This window comes from Belonocnema kinseyi, chromosome 6 (assembly GCF_010883055.1).
Source record: "Belonocnema kinseyi isolate 2016_QV_RU_SX_M_011 chromosome 6, B_treatae_v1, whole genome shotgun sequence".
Classification (NCBI taxonomy): Eukaryota; Metazoa; Arthropoda; class Insecta; order Hymenoptera; family Cynipidae; genus Belonocnema; species Belonocnema kinseyi.
Genome location: NC_046662.1, coordinates 145,967,962 through 145,988,395, shown reverse-complemented (window position 1 = coordinate 145,988,395; position 20,434 = coordinate 145,967,962). Strand labels below are relative to the sequence as shown.

At 34.7% G+C, this 20,434-nt stretch overlaps 1 protein-coding gene across 3 annotated transcripts in view; it reads left to right on the top strand.

Annotated features, from left to right (window-relative positions):
- The window catches only part of LOC117174091 (ubiquitin domain-containing protein UBFD1-like), a 219,206-nt gene that overhangs the window by 93,441 nt on the left and 105,331 nt on the right, over window positions 1–20,434 (top strand). For all 3 annotated transcript variants that reach the window (XM_033362791.1, XM_033362793.1, XM_033362792.1), the window contains exon 2: window positions 2,304–2,666. In XM_033362791.1, the coding sequence (XP_033218682.1) occupies window positions 2,304–2,666 (363 nt within the window). The remainder of the gene's footprint in view (window positions 1–2,303; window positions 2,667–20,434) is intronic.

Genomic DNA, 20,434 nt, shown 5'->3' with positions numbered 1-20,434 from the left:
GGTATGTCCGAACGGACAGACAGGGCCAACATGAACCATATCGGGAGCCATGACAGAAGAATAGGGTACAAAATCGCGATATGCAGAACAGGTACTCCCTCGAATGAGATGAAAGACCGGAATTAGGGGCTATGTGCAGCAATACGCGCTTGGGCGTAGAGGTCCGTATGAAATTGAACCGGAAGGCCTAATGAGTCACGGGTATGCTTAGGGATGGGGGCGAGGCCGCATGCGAGCGCTCGGCAAACCAAAGGACGTGACAAGAATCGTGGAAGGTCAGTTTTAATGGACAAAAGGGCTCGAGCGTAGGCAACTTCTTGTGGAGGGTCGAAGAGGGAAGAACCGCTTCTTTCCTCAAGAATGACGAGCTGTTAGTGGCTATGCCCTTCCTTTTAAAGGACATTGCATGGCACTGCTTACGTCAGAACAGATTAAGATGGAATACGTGGGACTGTGCAAGCGGCATTTTCAGTCCCGCTTTGGGGATCCTTTCTACCAAGAAAGGTTGGAAGAACAGATCCTCTCATGCAGGCAAGGCCAAGATGAACCGGTAGCGGACTACCAGACCTGCATGTATGGCCTATATCAGCTCACAACTAGGCCAATGGATCTCCAGATCCAGATGAATAGGGTATACGCGAATCTTAGATCCGATTTTAGGAAGGCCATCAGGCGTTACGAATTTACCGACTATAAGGGCCTGGCGGTCCTAGCGGCGGAATATGAACGCGTAGCCTCCACATTAGGCGAGAATCTGGCTCCACCGCCACCAGAAAAGTTGCTTATTCCCGAATACGCGTACAAAGGGAAGGGGCCCCCGGCTAAAAAGAGCAGTTCTGTGGACGCTATCGCCCGGACTTCAGCTGATACAGAAGTCGCACAGAAATCGTCAGAGTTAGCCAACCTGATTAAAACGCTCATCGAAGCCATAAGTAGTGAAAAGCGTGGATCAGGTCCGAATTCGAATAGAGAAGAGCCCACGGGTAAGCCTAGGTCTGGGGAGTCCAATAGGCATAACGGTAGAGGCCCGCGGAACCGAAGAAATTCGACAAGGTCGTCTGAGGGGAAGTCGGCGCAACCCCCCAGAAGGAAACTCGGAGGCATCCACCTCGAAAAAACAGTGGGATGATTCTGAGGTCGAATGTTGGAACTGTCGACAAAAGAGTCACTTTCAAATTGGTTGTCCAAAAAGTCGGAGGCGCAATTATTGTCGCTGTTGTGTCAAAGAGGAAGTGACCACGAAAGAATGCGGACAGCCCGTCGTCCCGCAGAGTCAGAAACCAAACAGTCCGTTTCTTCCGCCTTCCCATCCTCACTTCCTTTGTTTTCCTTCGAGCTTCCGTGTTTTGTGTCCGATCTTCTGATTTGTTGATCGCGCGTACTACGGCGACTACTATTGGCTATCGGGAGGCTAATCCAGCATAACCGTATTCCGGCCTTAGGGAAGATGGCCGCCTTCTGGCGGTACGTAGTATGGCTACCTCCCCACCTTGCCGGTGCTTCGTCGCCTCCAGCGTCGTTACCGCGTGGTACGAGATATCCCGACCGTGTGAATGACTTTTAAACGTTCCCGTGCTGTGGTTACTTTCCAAGAATGTGACGATGGATGTGGTGACTCTTCCACCGTAACTGCTCGGCCTCGGTGCCGATCTCATACATTTGTGGTGTTCGACCTTTACTAAACTACATTGCAATTCGTTGGCTCGGATAGCTTAACTCCCAGGTCACAATTCTTACATTATAGTGAAATTATTAGATAATTTACCCTACTCGCCTGTATTCGGATCCTGGCTCGGAGGATCGTTTCTTAACCTGAATTCGTGGGTGGCTGTGTTTTTCGCGCTTTAAGGTTAAGTACGGCTTCGGCGAAACCCCGAAAATATTGTTTACATATTTTCGGTGTTATTACATAACTTCGTTACAATCTCTATACCTTTATAGTGTTTTGCTAGCTTAGCATACTCAGATTTTGGTGTGTAAAAATAAACTTCCATCCGAAGTGCTTGATGATATCTGGTCCTGCAGCGGAGAAGTTCTTCGTTCCCCTTAGTGCTTTGGTCACCTCTTCGGCAGTGATTGATGGACATTCCAGAAGTCAGACTCCTTTTACCATCCAAAATCCACTTTTCCATTGTAAATACAAAATACAATAAGTATAAAACAATCCTCTATGAGGAGCACGGTACTCTTGAAATTACCACAAGTAAAGATAAACCAAGTAATGAAAACGCCGAAATTACTTTGCAGCGGTTTCTTATTGCCTTTAACGATTTTGTAATGAATAATTAAAATCTTACTTTCAGATGCTGAAAGGAGTGATACGAACGAAAATATTTGTAATTCGAGTCCCTCTCCTGATAGAATACCAGCATCAAAAGGAAATATTACATCTTTGGAGAACTCTTTAACTTCCTGCGTTAACAGTACAACACCAGCAGACGGCGCTACTGCTACTACCTCGCAAGATATGCCTCAATATATCATAGACTTCATTGTAATATACAACAAGCAAAAGATCAACATCAATTTTCGGATCGATGGGACTGTATCAGAATTAAAAAATTATCTGCAAAATATTATTGCTGTACCTCAAGCTATGCAGAAAGTCATGTTTAAAGGTTTAGCTAAGGACAACCAAACTTTAAGAAGCTTAGGTGTGGTAAAAGGTAGTGTATTATGTTAATCTATAATTGTCAAGAAAATAATGTGAAATTCTTAAAGATGTACACTATGTACAGTCTGCTTAAATTTTAAGCATTTTTTAAAATGATTTATTAAATCGAAAAAAATGTACTGATTTTTATTTGTAATTAATTTCGAAAGAGATACTGAAGTCTACTTGAAAAAAATGACACAGATCCAAACTCTTTATTTATAACCAGCACACAGCTGTGACAAAATAATAAGAAAATGTTCAAATTATGATTTCCGATACCGAAAAAAAATTGCTGTTTGGTTCAAAAAATAATTTCGTTTGGTTAATCTACTCCATTTTATACATACAAATCTTTGTATTAGATAAATATAAATAGATGCTTATCAATAACAATCAGAAAAATGCCCTGGATAAATTACAAATCTGAATGAATCATTTCTGAATCAAATCTGAATTAATCATTTTTGCTGACAGTACCAAATTTACTAGTAAGGTATCTCCATCCGAGTTTGTGCAAATAGTCCAGGCAATACGTCGGAAAAAAGTGTGAAATTCCATAATAAATCCAACCTGCAATGGTTTTAATAAGAAAGTTTCGTTTTGGGGACCTCTTTGACATATCAAAAATGCTAGAACAGATCAGTTACCAAACCCGGTTTTTTTTAAACAGTTCCAAAAGTTAATTTTGCGTGGACAGATAATTCCCATTGCATTTTGGAGCAAAATGTCCAACAGAAAAAAGAAAACAAAATTCTGCACAAATTTTGTTTTAAAAAAATCCGCTAACACAGGTGAGTGAAATTAGACACAATTTCCTGTAATTACAAAAAAAATAACAATATCCTACCTGTGATAGGTCATGAGTTATGACCCCTCAAAGTGGACCATTTTAGCCTGTTTTTACGGGCTAAAAAGTGGACTGCAGTTTTTTTCCAAATAAATCCTGCCAAGTTCAGTTTACGTTGATTGTGCCAGAGGATTAAATAGCGTACCGTAAAGTACAATTACGGTCATTTTTCGGAATTTTTATCACAAATAAGTGTATATGATTCATTTATCATGTGTAATTCGTCTTTTTGCATTAATCAATCAATATTTATTTATAACAAAAGCTTGCTATCACTACTTATATTTACTTATTGACCATTTTTTAGCATTTTTGTGGCAAAAAAGTCACCGTAATTGATTAAAAATGTGTAATATGTTTTTTATTTATACGCAACTATTTTTATTCATAATTGTTTAAAACAGAATATGCTGGATAGCCCGTTGTTTGAAGTTTCAGTACAATTGACAGCAGGTAAACTCGTTAATGCATCATTAATTAAGAAATGGCCAGGTGTAAGAACTGTGAGTTCATCAGGATCGGTGGGTATGGAAGTAAGGTGGTGTGAATTAAATATTCCATCAATTTCTATGACAACGTTGTGAATTCTTCAAAAGCAAGTAATAAGTTGAAAACTAATGGTTTCAAATGATGTGCTCAAAACTTTAAATTACTAATTCCCAGATACCCCATGAATGAGGATGAATAGGAGAAATAAAGTACCACGTTATGGCTTAATTGTTAAAAAATGTTGACACATTTGTGGAGGAGGATCTGTGCTCCTATAAAATTTCTTCCATTTTCGATGTAGATATTTTAATGTTTACCTTCTTGAGCAATGAATCGCTTTGGTGTTGAAACGAAACGTTAACTCGTCATATCGCTAACAACTTCGAGATAAACGGCTTTAATGCCGAGGCACACAAAAACGGCTACATAGACCTTCACACGCGTATCGTTTCGAAATTGTTTTATTTATTTTTTAATGTAAAAAGGTCAGTAGTAGCCGACACTCACATTGTAAAATGGTGGAGCTAGAGTTAAGCTAGCTTTTGATATATCCACTATCGTATTTTCTGTTATCTACGGATTCACCCTAAAGGATCTTATGTATTTTCGAATTATTTTTCGTATTTGATTCTGTCCGACAGGTAACCAGAAGTTACGTTGCAACGCATAAAGTGTAGCCCATAATTAAGCTTGGTACATAATGGGATTGAGGAAGAAGAATTGCATGTGTTTGTGAGTATGAAAGATAGGATTTTTCTAGTTTTCCTCTTATGCAAAGAATGTCATCATTATTAAGAAAAAAAGATCAAGAGAAAGCAATTTACTTTTATTCTTCGGACTTTAAAAGACCCTGATGTTGTTTTTGAAATTTTAAACGCATACAATGTGCGATCACTCGTTTCAGTTTGTCATAAGAAGATTACTTAAGTAAAAGATCGTATTCTGTAGCGTTAGTAACACGGAGTAAAACTTTTTTTATTCCTGGCACTTCGATTAAACTGTTTAGCTCAAGATTCGGCCAGTTCGTTTCATTTTGACAAATCCACTGTGGTCCATTAATCCATTGTGTGCTTTTTACAAATTCATTCGGAAGCTCACCACGTAATATAACACCGGCTGGAATATCTCCCGATCGATTGTGATGCTATTGACTATGATTCAATTGATTTTGAATATCAGCGATGTGAGGGATCTCGCAAATTAAGAGATGTGATTTCGAATTTGGATCGTCGAGAGAATGGGTGAAGCCAATAACAGGTAAACAGGGTTAATATAAAAGGATTTATTAAACCAAACTTACATCGTAGTCGAGAAGTATCCCTCAGGCCCGAGCCGGGCGGCGAAGCCAAGATCGGGCGAGGATATTCTTTTGGTGAACCCGGGCGTTGAAGCCAAGATTACTGCGAGAACAGGATGGTACTCCTGGCTGATGGTGCCGTTAGGTGAGGCGGGGCTGATGGCCTAAGATTCGTCCTAGCTGAAGGCGTTGTTGGGGCTCGAGTACAGCAAAGGGGTTGAGAGCCGAACGTAACTCGTATCGGGGCGCCGAGAGCACAAGACTGGGTTCCTGGTGCCCAGGTTTTGGGTATTAGGACTAGGAAGTGGTGTTCTCCCCTCTCCTAGTCCTGGGTTCGCACGGTCGTTTCATATATTATATTAACATTATGTAGTATTAGTATTAATATTAATATAGTATTATTATTAGTATTATTGTATTATTAGTATTAATATGAAGCCACACTTGTCCTGTGATTTTTAATTTCTGCCCATTTGCTACCATCAATGTATGATTTTCGGGTTTTTAATTTCATAGTCTAACGCTTTAATTGTTTTTATCAATTTTTCACCTATGTATGAGTGAGTTGCACCATTATCAACTAACACTTTAAATTTATGATCTTCAGAATCGATCACAAGGTGAAATCTTGTTTCGTCCTATTCGTTTTTGTCTTTTTCAAGTTATTCTGACGGTCTTTGGTTTCGCTGATTATTATCCGTCGTTAATAACCACCGCTTGCGATTCTCTGATCTATACTATACCAACAATCACGTCGAAAATGGACTGTTTTCCCACAATTATAGCATGCAATTGGTTATCGCGATTTGTAATTAAAATTTCGGTTTCCTAAATTTGGATCCACAAAATCCTGTCGACCTGCATTTTTTGCGCCTTTCTTATTATGCCTAGTGTTTTCGTACTGGGTTCTGATTTCTGAAATTATTGTTATTATTATTAAATCGTGGACTTCTTTGGAATCCAGAATTATTTTTATAATTATTATTATTTTTAAAACTTGAATAAAAAATCTAGGATTCCCGTTTGGAAATCTTGGTTATTATTTTGACTTTTATCATTTTTTCTTGTCGTTATTTTTAGTATTCTCTTCATTTAAAATGCTCAATGACTATCTTGTTCTTTTTTCTTTGCCAATTCTCGTCTGGCCATATTTTCGTCGTTCCTACGTGTCGGGTCAGGTTCTCGGTTCCTAAGTTTGGCCTACTCTATTCTTGCTTCTTGCAACTCTTGCGCCAACCATTGGCGATCCAATCTAACATTTTCGAAATTTCTTTCACGCTCTCTTTCTTCAGCTTCCCTTGGAGCATCACTTATCAATATTTCAATCTCTATTCTAGCTGCTTCCAGCTCTTGCGTTAAGGAACTGCACTCGGTCGTCAACGATTCAAAATCCTTATCACCCCAGTTAGATTCTGAATTCACCGACCTATTACTAGAGGCATCTCCCCAAGCTTCACCGACATCTTTTTCGTAAATTCGAGCAATTAACTCTGCTTTATTCGCCACCATACTCTTGTTTATCTTGTTTAAGATGATCCTGTGTTCATCCTCTGTGTAATCCGGTAGGCATTTTCCGGGAGCCATTTTCAATGTACACTTTCAACACACTGATACTCACTTTGAAAGCACTTTCACAAAGTTTGCACTAACAATACTCTGTTGAAGAGAGAGCCATACTCTAAACACTAGGCCTAACTCGCGCGCACAAAGCCGGAAGACATTTATAACAACAACAATTTGAAAGCGTCACTTCTCCTTTTTTCTCGAGTTTGCGTCACCCATTTTCTATTCGTACAAAGTCACATTCAATCGCAATGGATCTAATTTTCCGGTTAAATCCCTTTTCTGATCTGCAAGGATGGCGAAATGATGATCAGGAAGGTATTATTCGAAGACAGACGACTGCGAATTAGATTTACTTCGACAACGACTTTAGAATGAAAAGAACTTTATTTAATGCAGGTATTAATATAAAAGGTGGCAATGCGTTTGGATCCACGTCCAAATTTGTTGAAAATTTGATTTTCAAGGTCAAATCCCAAAAAAGCGGAGTTTTAGATAAATTTTTTGCGTTTATTTCAATCAATCAGCACAAAAACGAACCTCCGCGAAGATAGCACCACAAATATAAAAAATCGTATTTTTGATAAACGAGATGAAAAATGGTTCGTGATGTGACCAATCACTCTTCTGTGACCAGCCACTAGCACGTGTTTTTTAAAGGGTGAGCTGGAGAAGTGGTTCGTGATGTGACAAATCACCAATGGTACATTGGATACTATCACCTTTTACCTTGAAAATAAAATTTGCGGGAATTTTCACTATCATATTCGTAATCAGAGCATCAAAATACATAAAACCCAGTTTGAACGATTTTGGAGGTGGACCCTAATCAGAAGTTCATCCCATTTTAAAATACTCTCAAATATTGCAATACCTTCAAAATATTTTGACATATCTTGCACTTTTTTTAAAGATTTTTAAAGTACTTTGTAATTTTTTTAAATAACACTACTAAAGTCTATACAAATCTTTGAAATTCCTTAAAATTATAAAAATAAGATGAAAATTTCTAGACATCTTTTAAAACATTCTTAAATATTTAAAATCTTATGAAATCTTTTGACATTTTTTAAAGCTCTTGAAAATCCCTTGAAATTTTAAAAATACCCTGAAATATTTCAAATCGTTTTAAATCTCATATTAAATTACTATATTCAATTGAAAATTCCTTGGAATTTTTTTAAAATTCTCTCAAGTTTTTAAAATCCTTCAAAATCTTTTGAAAAATCTAGAACTGTTTTTTTATGATTTCTAAAGTACTTTGGAACTTAAAAAAATAAGTGTTCTAAAATTTTCTTAATTTGTTGAAGTTCCTTTATACTATAAAAATGAATTGAAAATGCCTTGACATCTTTTAAAACATCCTCAAATATTTAAAATCCTTAAAAATCTTTGGAAATTTCTTGAAATTTTTTAAAGCTCCTGAAAATCCCTTGAAATTTTAAAAATACCCTGAAATAATTCAAATCCTTTAAATTAAAATATTAAAATACTTTTGAAATACCTAGAACATTCTTCAAGAATTCTAAAGTACTTTGGAATTTTTTTAAATAACCGATCTAAAATTCTGTTAATTCTATGAAATTCTTTTACATATTGAAATGTTTGTAGATTAGAGTTTTCAAACGGGTATCAATAAAACTTCAAAGCTTTCGAAATTTAATTTTCAAACATTTTCAACTATTAAATAAGAATAATTTTTAACCCGATGGGATTCAAGTCTTCAAATTTCGAGTTGTAAACTTGTAAGTTTATTTCTAAAAAATTAATAATCATAAATAAATTGAACGCGTTCAAAATTGAAACGTATGTTTTTCAATTGGACAATCACTGAATGAAATTATTTTAGACTGAAATTTAAAAAACAAAAAATTTCAAAACCTTAAAAATTTAAATGTTTGTATATTAGTAAATAAACTTACAAGTTCACAATTCAAAATATAAAGAATTGAACCCTATCGAGTTACAAATCATTCTTATTTAATAGTTAAAAATGTTTGAAAATAAAATTTTGAAAGCTTTTAATTTTTATTGATCTCATTTTCAAAAGTATAATCCACCAAAATTTCAATATTTAACTTTTTGAAATTTTTCCGTATTCTAGATTTCAATATGAAGCTTTAAATGATTTCAAGAGATTTCAAAAGATTACTAAGGATTTTAAATATTTGAAGATGTTTTAAAAGATGGCAAAGAATTTCAAAGAATTGAAAGAAAAATTAGAATTGTTATTTTTAAAAATTCCAAAGTATTTTTGAAATCTTAAAGAAGAGTTCTAAGTGCTTCAGAAGATTTTTAAGGATTTGGAAAATTTGAGAGACTTTTTAAAGATTCCAAGGAATTTTCAATTAATTACAGCAATTTCATATGATATTTGAAAGTATGTTATATATTTTAGGATATTTTAATAGATGCCAAGGAATTTTGAATTGATTTCAATAATTTACTACGAGATTTTAAAGGTTTTTAAATATATCAGGTTATTTTTAAAAATTCATGGAATTTTCAAGAGCTTTAACAAATTTCAAGAAATATCAAAAGATCTTAAAGGATTTTAAATATTTGAGAATGTTTTAAAAGATGTCTAGGAATTTTCATCTTATTTTTATAATTTTAAGGAATTTCAAAGAATTGTAAAGACTTTAGCAGCGTTACTTTTCAAAATTAAAAAGTACTTACTTTTAAAATATTTTTAAAAAAAGTTGAAGTTATGTTAAAATACTTTGAAGGTTTTGCAATATTTGAGAGTATTTTTAAATTTTCCAAGGAATTTTGAATTAATTACTGTAATTTAAATGAGATTTTGAAAGATTCGATATATTTTAGGATATTTAATAGATTCCAAGGAATTGTCAATTGATTTCAATATTGTAGTATGAAATAGTGAAAGATTTGAAATAAATCAGGGTATTTTTTAACATTTCAGGGAATTTTCGAGAGATTTAAAAAGATTTTAAATATTTGAGGATTTTTAAAAAGATGTCAATGAATGTTCAATTCATCTTTATAATTCAAAGGAATTTAAAAGAGTTTTGACAGTTGTGACAGGGTTCTTTAAAATAATTCCAAAGTACTTTATAAATCTTTAAAAATGTCAAAGTGTTTCAAAAGATTAAAAAAAAAATTCACATTAAATTATATGAATATCTGGATTCTCAAAACTTAATCGATACAATGCAATCCGGCTTCCGGGAAAAACACAGTACTCTAACAGTAACGCTTAAAGTCACCGATGATTATAAAATGGCATTAGATAATAAAGAGATTACGATTGTTGTATTATTCGATTGTTGCAAGGCATTTGTCTCTGTAAACCATAAACTGCTCCTGATTAAGTTGACGTCCTTTAGGCTGTCAGACATGGCAATTGGGTGGTTTGATTCATACTTGAATGGTAGGTTCCAACGAGTTAAAAATAGTAGAGGCGTGCAGTCTGACTGGAAAGAGGTAGGGTGTGGTGTTCCTCAAGGTTCCATACTTGTTCTTCTCCATTTTACCTTGAATACCTCGGATCTTGGTAGAGAGCTGGATCATTGTAAGTACCAAAAGTATGCTGATCACTTCAAACTTTATCTTTCGCGTCTTCTTGCTTCTTTAACAGATCTCCTTGCTCTCGTACAGGAAGATATTGATAGGGTAGTGCATTGGGCCAGTACAAATCGGCTTTCACTCAATCCTTCTAAAATGAAGGCAATACTGATTGGGCCATCGCTTACCCAACTTCTGAAGCGATAATGACTCTCACCACTACTGATCAGTGGGCGGATTGTAGATTTTGTTAAGGTTGTAAGAGATCTTGGATACATACTGAACAGAACCCTATCCTGGAAAAAGCAGGTAACATTTAGAATTGAGCTTCCCGCGATCAAAACGGGACGCGCTCGAAATTGCTTGGTTCAAGTTGGTCTCTTGGTTATTCTCTTTCTTGATTCTTCAAAGTCGGATTTTGTATTTTTTGGAACATATCTTAATAGAAAATGTCATTCCACATATTTTGTTCCGTGAAAAAAATTTGTAACTTTTTTAGTTTTCGAGATAATCACGAAATTCTTACTTTTTGACAAAATTAAACATCATATTTTTGCGTTCCGCTCGCTGTAACTCCTTCAATAATAGAAATATCGGGATGAAATTTGTCGGGAACATGCATATAACTGTTCCAAAAATAACAGTAATGGTGAAATTTTGATTTTTTTCCAAAAATTTTACATTAATTTATTCCTGACTCAAGTCGTACATTACGCATTGACATTTCCAAACGCTTCATTTCGCTGACGAATTTCGAAAAAACTGAAACATATCTTCACCAAAAATTTGAGGAGGGTTCAAAGAAATTTTTGGAAAAACGGCAAGTAATTCTGACTTGTAGTTTACGAATAACAATTAAATAACGACCTGACGCTCGACCGATACACGACGATCTTGTTCTAAGGATATTTCTAGCGGAGGCGAAGGTCCAGTTGATGCGGTCAAAATAATAATTGCACAAAAAACAATTTCGAATCATTTGGTTGCACAATCCCGAAGAATAAATTATTTGGTTTAATAATAATGTTGAATTGATATAAGCAGAAAAATAAATATTTATTGAAAATTCGATCAATTTTTCAAATTTCCGAATATAATATAACCTTGCTAAGAAATGAGGAATAGAAAGAATGGAAGAAAGGATATTCTCAACCTTCTTTGTGCTCCTGTATTCTATTTTCCATATAAGGAAAATGGCAACAAATCGTGCTTTGTTTTGATCGTGGTGTCAACAGGCCAGATCTTCGCCTACACTAGACACATCCTTAGAACGAGTTCGCACGTGTATCGGTCGAGCGTCAGGTCTTTATTTAAGGAGGTACTATCGCTACAAGAATTTTCATTACCATTTAAACCAAACTTTCACGATATCTAAATATGGTCCCCAAAAGTACTCAGTTAAAATATTAGAAGCCTAGGGTATTTTATAAATAAGTTATAAAGTTTTTAATTTCGTCATATTTAACATCACGTCTTATGAAAGATGGCGTTTTTGAGCTCTTTACTGAGTGATATCTAAGTAACCACCATTAAGATATTATTGATAATTTTTTTAATGAAAAACAAGTATTTCAAATTTGAGGTGCAAAAATAATATTAACCATTTGGTTCCTGCATAAACATGAAAAATAATAATTAATCACGAAACTTGCGCTTCTGAACGTTGACTATCGCAATCTGACAACATCGCGAGGAGCGATCAATGTAGATCTGAGTCAGCCGTTGAATAATCTCGCCGGGAGATGATAAAATGTTGCCAGATTTCAACTCAGTAAGTCATACGAGTGTAGGTATTACGATTGGGTAGTCGACTGATCTCGGCAGTAGCGATGGTTCCTCCTTAATTGTTACTGGTAAACCCAAGTAGTCCTATTATTGAAGGAGTTAGAGCGAGCAAAACGAAAAAAATTTCGAGTGTGTCCCGTTTTGATCGCGGGAGGCTCAATTCTGTACCACCTCAAGAGAAACAAAGAATCCTTGCCTGTTTCCACTCGTATACTACTGGTTCATACCTAAATTTTGCTACACTTTGATTTTGGTTGCATAGTATATGATGACATAGCAGATGAGCCTAATTCTAAGCATGAGAGAGCACTTAATGCATTTATTATTTTTATAATTTATGATTTACCTAAACATGTACATCTAACAACATATCGAAAAAAGCAAGGTTTCTGAATGTAGCCAAGAGAAGACAGTTATTTCATGGGTAATTTTTTATACAATCTCTTTGACACTGAAGCCCCATAATATATTTACAATTTATTCAGATTTTTTGATAAAAATCTTTCTGCCCTTTCCAAACTTCGAGAAAGAAAAAAGGTAATCCTAGTTCCAAAGCACCGAACATGTAAATTACAACGGCCTCTCACAGTTAGGGGCGCCCGACTTTGGAACAAACTGCTCGTATCAATTACACATGTAACATTTAAACTTATATTTTATGTAAATTAATTATAACCCGTGCTTTATAGGTTTGCGACCTGATATTTAATATTTTGTTGTAACTCTGCTACCCTAATTCAATATCAATTTGATTTAATCTCACAATTACGGTAGCAAATTCATTCTCGCACTTATTACTATTATCTAATAAATTGTTGAAGCACTTCCGTTTCCGGCATAAAAGTGTAAAGTAGTAGGAATTGTTGATGCTGAGTTTTTCTGGAATTTGTGATAAAATTTGAGGTAACTGGATTGTGGAAGTTTATAGAAGGGTGAAGATGTGAGAGATTAATTGAGGGATTGTGAGATTGAAAAGGGGGTGTAGATACTTTCGAGGATTGAGACAGATCTATGCGGAAGTTGAGGTTAGCTTGTTTGGAAATTTGTGACAGGATGGGAGGACTGGGTTGATCGGGTTGGCAGTAGTAGGGTTGGGTAGCGGCGGAGAAAGACGAGACAGGTACTAGACCGTGACGATAGATAGAGACAGGGAAGGCTAGAAGGCGGGAGCATTTGAATTGGATTCATGCGTAGCGGAGTAAGTATCATCGCGGAAAAAAACAGATTTAGAGCAGGAAGTGTTTACTACGCCGAAAGAGGAGATAAAAGAAAGGAAAACAAGGGGGAAGTACACGAAAACTGTAGAAAAGGAGAGATTAAGAGCAAAAAGCGTGGGATCGATTGAGGCCTTTATCAAAAGGGAGATATCGGTGCGAGCTTAAAATATCAAAAAATGATTAGATCGCCGCCGGAAAAGCAGAGTTTGGTAGGGAAAAGCGATAACAATAAGGGTGCTGACGGTAGCGGAGATAAAAATGAAGTGTCGATGAAAGAAGAAGGACTAAAGGAAATTCTAGAAGTGGTGATAGAGATAAGGGGGATTTATGAAGAAAAGCAGGAGAGAAGGGGAGAGGAATTAAAGAAGGAAATTAGGCGGGAAATGGCTGAAGTTAAGAAAGAAAGAAATGGGAAGAAGTCAGGGAACAGTTAGAAAAGAGGATGCAGTCATTGGGACAAAAACTAAAGAAGCAGGAAGATAAGAATAAAAGGTAGAGGAGACGCAAGGTAGAATAAAGAAACTTAAAAGCTCAAACTGGGATTTTGGTGGGGGCGAGAGTGGGAATACGGAGAAGGAAAGTCTGAGAAAAATAGAACAAAGAATAGAAAGGAAAGAGAGGGAAGAAAGAAAAAGAAACATAGTGATGAAGTGTATAAGATTAGAGGGGAAGTAGCTAAAGGAAGAAGTGGAAGAAGTGCTAAAAAGAATTGATGCGAAGTTGGAGAAAGAGGAAGTGAGAAGTGTAGGAAGGGACGAGCGAATAGGGGACAGGATGGCACTGGTGAGAGTGAAGAAATGGGAACATAAAAATGAAGTAATGACAAAGAAGAGGATGTTATATGGAAGCTCCGAAAGAATAGAGGATGATTTGACATGGATAGAAAGGAGGATGCAGTATAAGTTAAGGAAAACAGCAGAAGAGGAAAGAAAAAAGAGAAGAAGAACATGGATTAAGTATGGGAGAATGCAGATGGACGGAGTATGGTGGGGTCGGGATAAAGAAGGGGAACAGATAGTAAGAAATGAGGTGCAGGGAAACTAGGAGAGGAAGGGACGGGAGATAGGAAAATAAGAAATAGTAAGAAGGAAAACAGACGAGAAGTGAAAGTATGGAAGAATAGAAGATATGTTACTGGAATATAGCAAGATTCGAGAGAAAGGATAGGGAGTTTATGGGAAATTTGGTACAATGGGATGTAGTCATAATGTTGTAGATGTGGCTGGATAAGAAGGAATGGGAAAGAGTAAGGGGAAGGTTACCAAGAGGTTACAAATGGCAAGTGCAAAATTCAAAGAGGAAAAATAAAAAGGGCAGAGCAATGGGAGGTATGGTGATGGGAGTAAGGAATGAGTGTATAACAGGGAAAGATAAGAAAGAGAGGAAAAAACCGAACGAAGGATTAATAGCAGAAGAGGTGAAGATGGGATGAGAGAAGTGGAAGGTAGTTGGGGGTTATGTGAACGTTGATATGCAGGAGAAAGCTTAGGAGAGGAAAGGAATGATTAAAGAAAATACAGAAGAGATTAGGCTGATAATAGGTGGGGATTTCATTGCGAGAACAGGAGACAGGGGAGGAAGGGATTGGGGAGGAGTGAGAGGAAGAAAATCCAAAAATAAGGTACTAAGTGGGGAGAGAAAAAAGTTTTTGAGGAGATGGAGGAGTTGGGATGGTTTATCTTAAACGGAAATATAGAGGAAGATGAGAAAGGGTATGTACACGCTCAGGAGGTGAAAGGGGAACATTAATTGATTATGTGATAGTGGATAATGAGTTAAAAGAGAAGGCCAAGAAACTAGATGTAGGTGATTATATTGATTCGGATCACTTTCCCTTAATATTAACATTAGAGAGACAGAAAATCAATAGAAATATGAATTAAAGGGGAGGAAATGTTTAAAGTTTAGGAAAGGGGATTGGTCAAGGGATGGAAAGAGTTTAGAGAAAAGGTCAGAAATATCAACACGGGAGAGGAAAATGTGGACGAGAAGATGGAAAAAATGATAGGAGAAATAAATAGATAGAAGTGGATGGGATGAGGACTGTAAAGAGAGAAAAAAGGAGATCAGAAAGGAATTAAGAAAGTGGAGAAAAAAGTAATGGGGAAGAATATAGGAAAAAAAGAAAGAGTAGACTGAGTTGTGTGATCAAAAGAAAGAGGAAAAGAATGAAAGGTTTGAGGAAGAGGCGGAGAAGGCTAGGACGGAAGAAGAGGTATAGAAGGTAGTGAGTAGAGAAAGAAAAAGAGTAAACCAAGATATCGAAATGGTAGAATAGAAGAAATATTTTTTGTATTTGCTATGAGGAGTAGAGAGAAAAGTTAGAAAGGGAGGAATATGTGCTTAGAGAAAGAGATGAGGAAGAGCGCATAGCAAGGAAACAAGTAGTTAAGGTTTTAGGAATAATGAAGGATGGAAAGGCACCTGGTATAGATCAGATTCCAATTGAAGTATGGTAATATGGAGGGAAGGAACTATAGGAATGGTAAAAGAGAGGAGAGGGAGGGTGATCGAACTAAGGAGATGGGAAGAAGAAACGAGGGAGTTCTTTAATGCTTGAGAAATAGAAGACGGGATTGGTGTAAACTATGAAGAATTGGAAAAAAGTAGAAGGAAAGATAATTAATAGAAAGATGGGGGATGATTGAGGTATGAAAATAGAATAAATGTTATAAGATGATAAAAAAGGAAGGAGTACCAAAGTATTTAGAAAAGGGATGGGGAGAGAGAAGGTGAACCAGGATAGAAAGATTTAGATTGGAAAACGAGGTAAGGTAGGGGATGTATTGGGAAAAAGAAGAGAACAGAAAATGTAAATATGTGAATGGGAGGAGGAAACATTGGAGCATGTATTGTAAGGATTTAGGAGAGGAGTGTAAGATAAAAGAAGCTGGAAAGAGAATGTATTTAAGATTCTAGGAGAAGAATGGATGAAGGAGTTGGAGGATGCTAGGGAAGCGAATGAGAGAGAATGAAAGAATGCATGTGAAAAAAGGCAAATGAAGGTATAAAAAAGTGGAAGAAAAAGGAAACGGAAGTCGCTTAGATTAGAAGCGTATAGATTGTAAGTAATGATAATATAAGAGTTAAGTAGGCTAAGATGCGAAAATATTGTAAGGAATGGAATTCATGTAACCCCTTAGGAGACACATTACGAATAAAGGAGAATAAGTTGTTAAAATCTGGTGTACTATACAATTATAACTTAAGTAATATTCTTCGACTAGCAACTGTATTCTTTTTGCTGCTCTTATAGAAAAATCTTTTTGTTTTGAAAAAATGTTTTAAATACAAATGGAACTATTCTATATTTTGTTAAAAAGTTATCTTTTTTAGTTGAAAATTGTTGTATTTTATTGAATACTCGTCTATTTTGGTAGAAAATAAATTTCTTTTGTGCAAAGTTCATTTATTTTATTAAAAATACCTTTTTTTAGTATACAATTCAATTTTTTGGAAGAAAATTTAACTTTTTGTTTAAAAAATTTACTATTTTGTTGAAAACAAACTTTTTTTGGAATTTTTTTTTAAATTTATGTATTTTATTCAAAATTTATTTTTTTGTGCAGAAAACTAATTGCTTCGGTTGAAAGTTTAACTATTTCTATTAAAAGATAGTCTACTAGTTATTAATATTAATATAATATTTTATAATCATATTATTAACATTAGTAATGTATATAATAGTAATAATGTGCATATTATATATACCTGAAAAAAATATAACCTCAAAATCGAAGCATGCATGAAATTAAGAATCACGCTAGACATTAAAATCGCAAATTTCTTCAATTTCTTTCAAATGGGGATCGAGATATAAAAAAGTGAATTTCCTCCCATTGTGCGTCATGAGTACGGTACGTTTGTTTATAAAATTTAATAGTTTATAGTACTTTCATTTTAGAAATGTGGTTTGCAAAAATATTTAACATTTTAACTCAAAATCTTCTTTAAATTTAAATTTTTTAATAAAATTATTAGGGTTTGAATACAACGAGAAAAAAGCTTTCAAGATTTAGAAACAAATAAAGGATTAAACTCTATAAATGTATACATGATGTTCGGTTCAATTAAAGTAAATATATACATTATATTAAATTATATTAATTAACATTAAATCCATTTTCTCATTTACCAGTATTGTCATTGACTTTTTACAAAATTATTCCGTCAAACATTTTAATTGCAATTACCATTAATTTAAAAAAATATTTCCTTCAAAACTTGAAATTGTTAAGATTGTAAAGGTACGACCTGATTTCAAAATGTATCTTAAAATTTAATTTTATTCATATTACACTACATATTTTAATGTTTTTTTCTTTTTTTAATAATTAGTAATAGTTACTCTTATTTTTTCAGTTTATTTTCAAACAGCATCAAGTTTTAAAATATTTTTGCCTTTTCTTAATGCAATTCAATGCAAAAGTCAGATCTACTTTTTTGGCGCTATCTGTTGGATTAGTTTGACCGACATTTACCCTCCGGATCGTAAGAGAACAGAAAAGTGGGGGCGATGCATGGGTCTGCTATCAACTATCATTTCAAATGTGTTGTGACTCTATTTCTTTCTTATTTGAGTAAAGGCATTTTTAAGGTGCTTCAAATTATTACATTTTTAAAATAAAGTAAATTACGTCTGCAGGGATGAATTGTTTGATGTAATATTTTTACTACATAATCTAAAGGCTTATACATGTATACGACTAGAGCCCTTTTTTCGAAAAAATGGTCCTGTTGTTTTTTTCTTGTTATTTGAAAATATAGTGAATTTTCTGTACCTGGAACGGGCAAAAAAATCGTTCCCCATTTCAGTTTTCGTGAAGACGAACGCAGCGGGAGAAGGAGCGTATACTTTTTTGGCTATATTTGAATCCTGGGGGAGGGGGGGGGGGATACTTGACTGCTTGCCATGCTGGTGGTTGCTTGCGTCGCCCGACTTGCCTGTAGTTAGAGGATTACGGCCACTTGAGTGAAATAAAAAATTATTAAAATAATAGAACTTAAAGATTACCTTTATTATCGACAATATTACCCCATTTCCCTGAAGTTTTGTATTTTCGTTTGTAAACTATATCAGAAAATTGATTCAGCTATTTAAAACCATTTTGCGATTTTTTTTTATTTCATTGATTGGAACAGGCTTTCATCTCGTAACAGTAAAAATTTTCTATTGCAGGTAAAGGAGATGTTTGTAGTGTAGTATGATCACTGTATTCATGTGTGTATTAATTGTCAACAGATGAGTTAGTTTCTTCTTCCTAAAAGGACAAAAATAAATGCAATGTAATCTGAAATATGCGTCACGCAATCAATGGTGTGATCAAAATGTTTGCGCAACAGAATATACCTTTCTCTTTTCAGATTCTGCGATAAAAACTGAAAAAAAACATGCTGCTTCAAGAATCGGAAATTGTTTAACCTTAAAAAGTATTTATTTTCAAATTTTTAAATTTATCTGCTTATTAACACCTAGCTAAAAATTAGCGTTATGTTCTTGAATTAAGAGTTCTTATACTGATCCCTCTAATAGCTTAATTGGAAAAGCACCTGACCGGAAATCAGCAGTTTTGTGGTTCGATTCCCAATGGAGTGAAGATGGAGTATGATCTTTTTTTCAAGAAATAATTTTAATTTTAACTTAAAGAGTATGGAATTGCACATCATTAAATTTTCAAGATTTGTACTTGAATGGTGTGTAATTCGGAGACCTTTTTTAGTAATTCGGTTTTTTGAATTTACAATTGAAAATTCTGGAATATTAAAAATTCTTAATTTTTATATCTTTCTTGAATGTTTGTTGGTTTAAAATGAAATGGCTTGGTTGAAAATGAATCTTCTGTTGTGGAGGATTGAACTATTTTTCTTAAAAATTCGATTTTTTGGTAGAAAACTGATCACGTTGGTTTCAAATTCTGTGAAGAATGCAACTACTTGATTTTTAAAAATTCACAATTTTGAGTTGAAAATTCAACTCTTTTACAGAATATTCTTCCTGCGGCTTTTAGATTTAACAATTTGGATCAAGTTTCTTTTCTTTCCTGACTGAAAAATCTTTATTTGTTGAAAATTCGTCTTTTCTTATATTTGAAAGTTGGTACGTGCCGCTTGCCGCATTCACTATCTTATCACAGTGTGTCGGTTGGGGCTCTTTTTTGTTTTTTCAAAACATTTATTTAATCTTAAAACATTTTAATGAATTCATCCTGTTCTCTTTTTTTAATTTGTTCAAAATTTAGATATCTTTTAAGCAATTAAAAAAAGTACAATTTCAACTACAATTTTTGTTTTAATTACACAGGCACACAAAAAAAAGCGTGCGGATCTGGTAACAAGACACACGTATTCCTATGAATTTTGGGGTGCTGAATTCAAATTCGGTATCAAAAATCACCCATCACGTCATGGTTGAGCCATAACCTCAAAAAATGACGAAAAATTATGCACTGAGGCAAATAAATTTCAAAATAATGCCAGTGATGCAAATTTTCACTTCAAAAACATGTCGAAAACTGTGAAGGATCAACCCTTGCCTGATATCAACTTATTTAACATAACTTTACCCAACAGAACCTGACCTCACCTAACCTGAATTAACAGAAATTTATTGAACTACACGTAAAGCCTCGGAAGCATATTTTCCCAGTAGCAAATGTGTGCTACATCGAATGGGTCAACTCGAGCCTAACCTAGAAATAAATCTAACCTAGCCTAACCTGACTTAATCTAACCGATTACGCTGGCAACCCTGTTCTTAAACGTCTTATACGTAAGCGTAACCCTTTGCATCGTTCCTTCGAAGAAAAAAGGACACGTTATAGCAGGCAGAAAATAGACTGAAGTAGGTCTGTAAATCAATTTAATTACGACAAAAAGAAAGATAAAATGTAAACACGAAAGATAGTATAAATATATCCCTTAAGTCTAAGAAAAGCAGAGAAAAAAATTTGGAATAAAACTCTCATTCATTTGCATGTTTAAGTTACAGTTCTACATTTTAATTGATACAAACATTGTCAGGTTAATTGAAATGGGGTCAATTCTACTTGTAG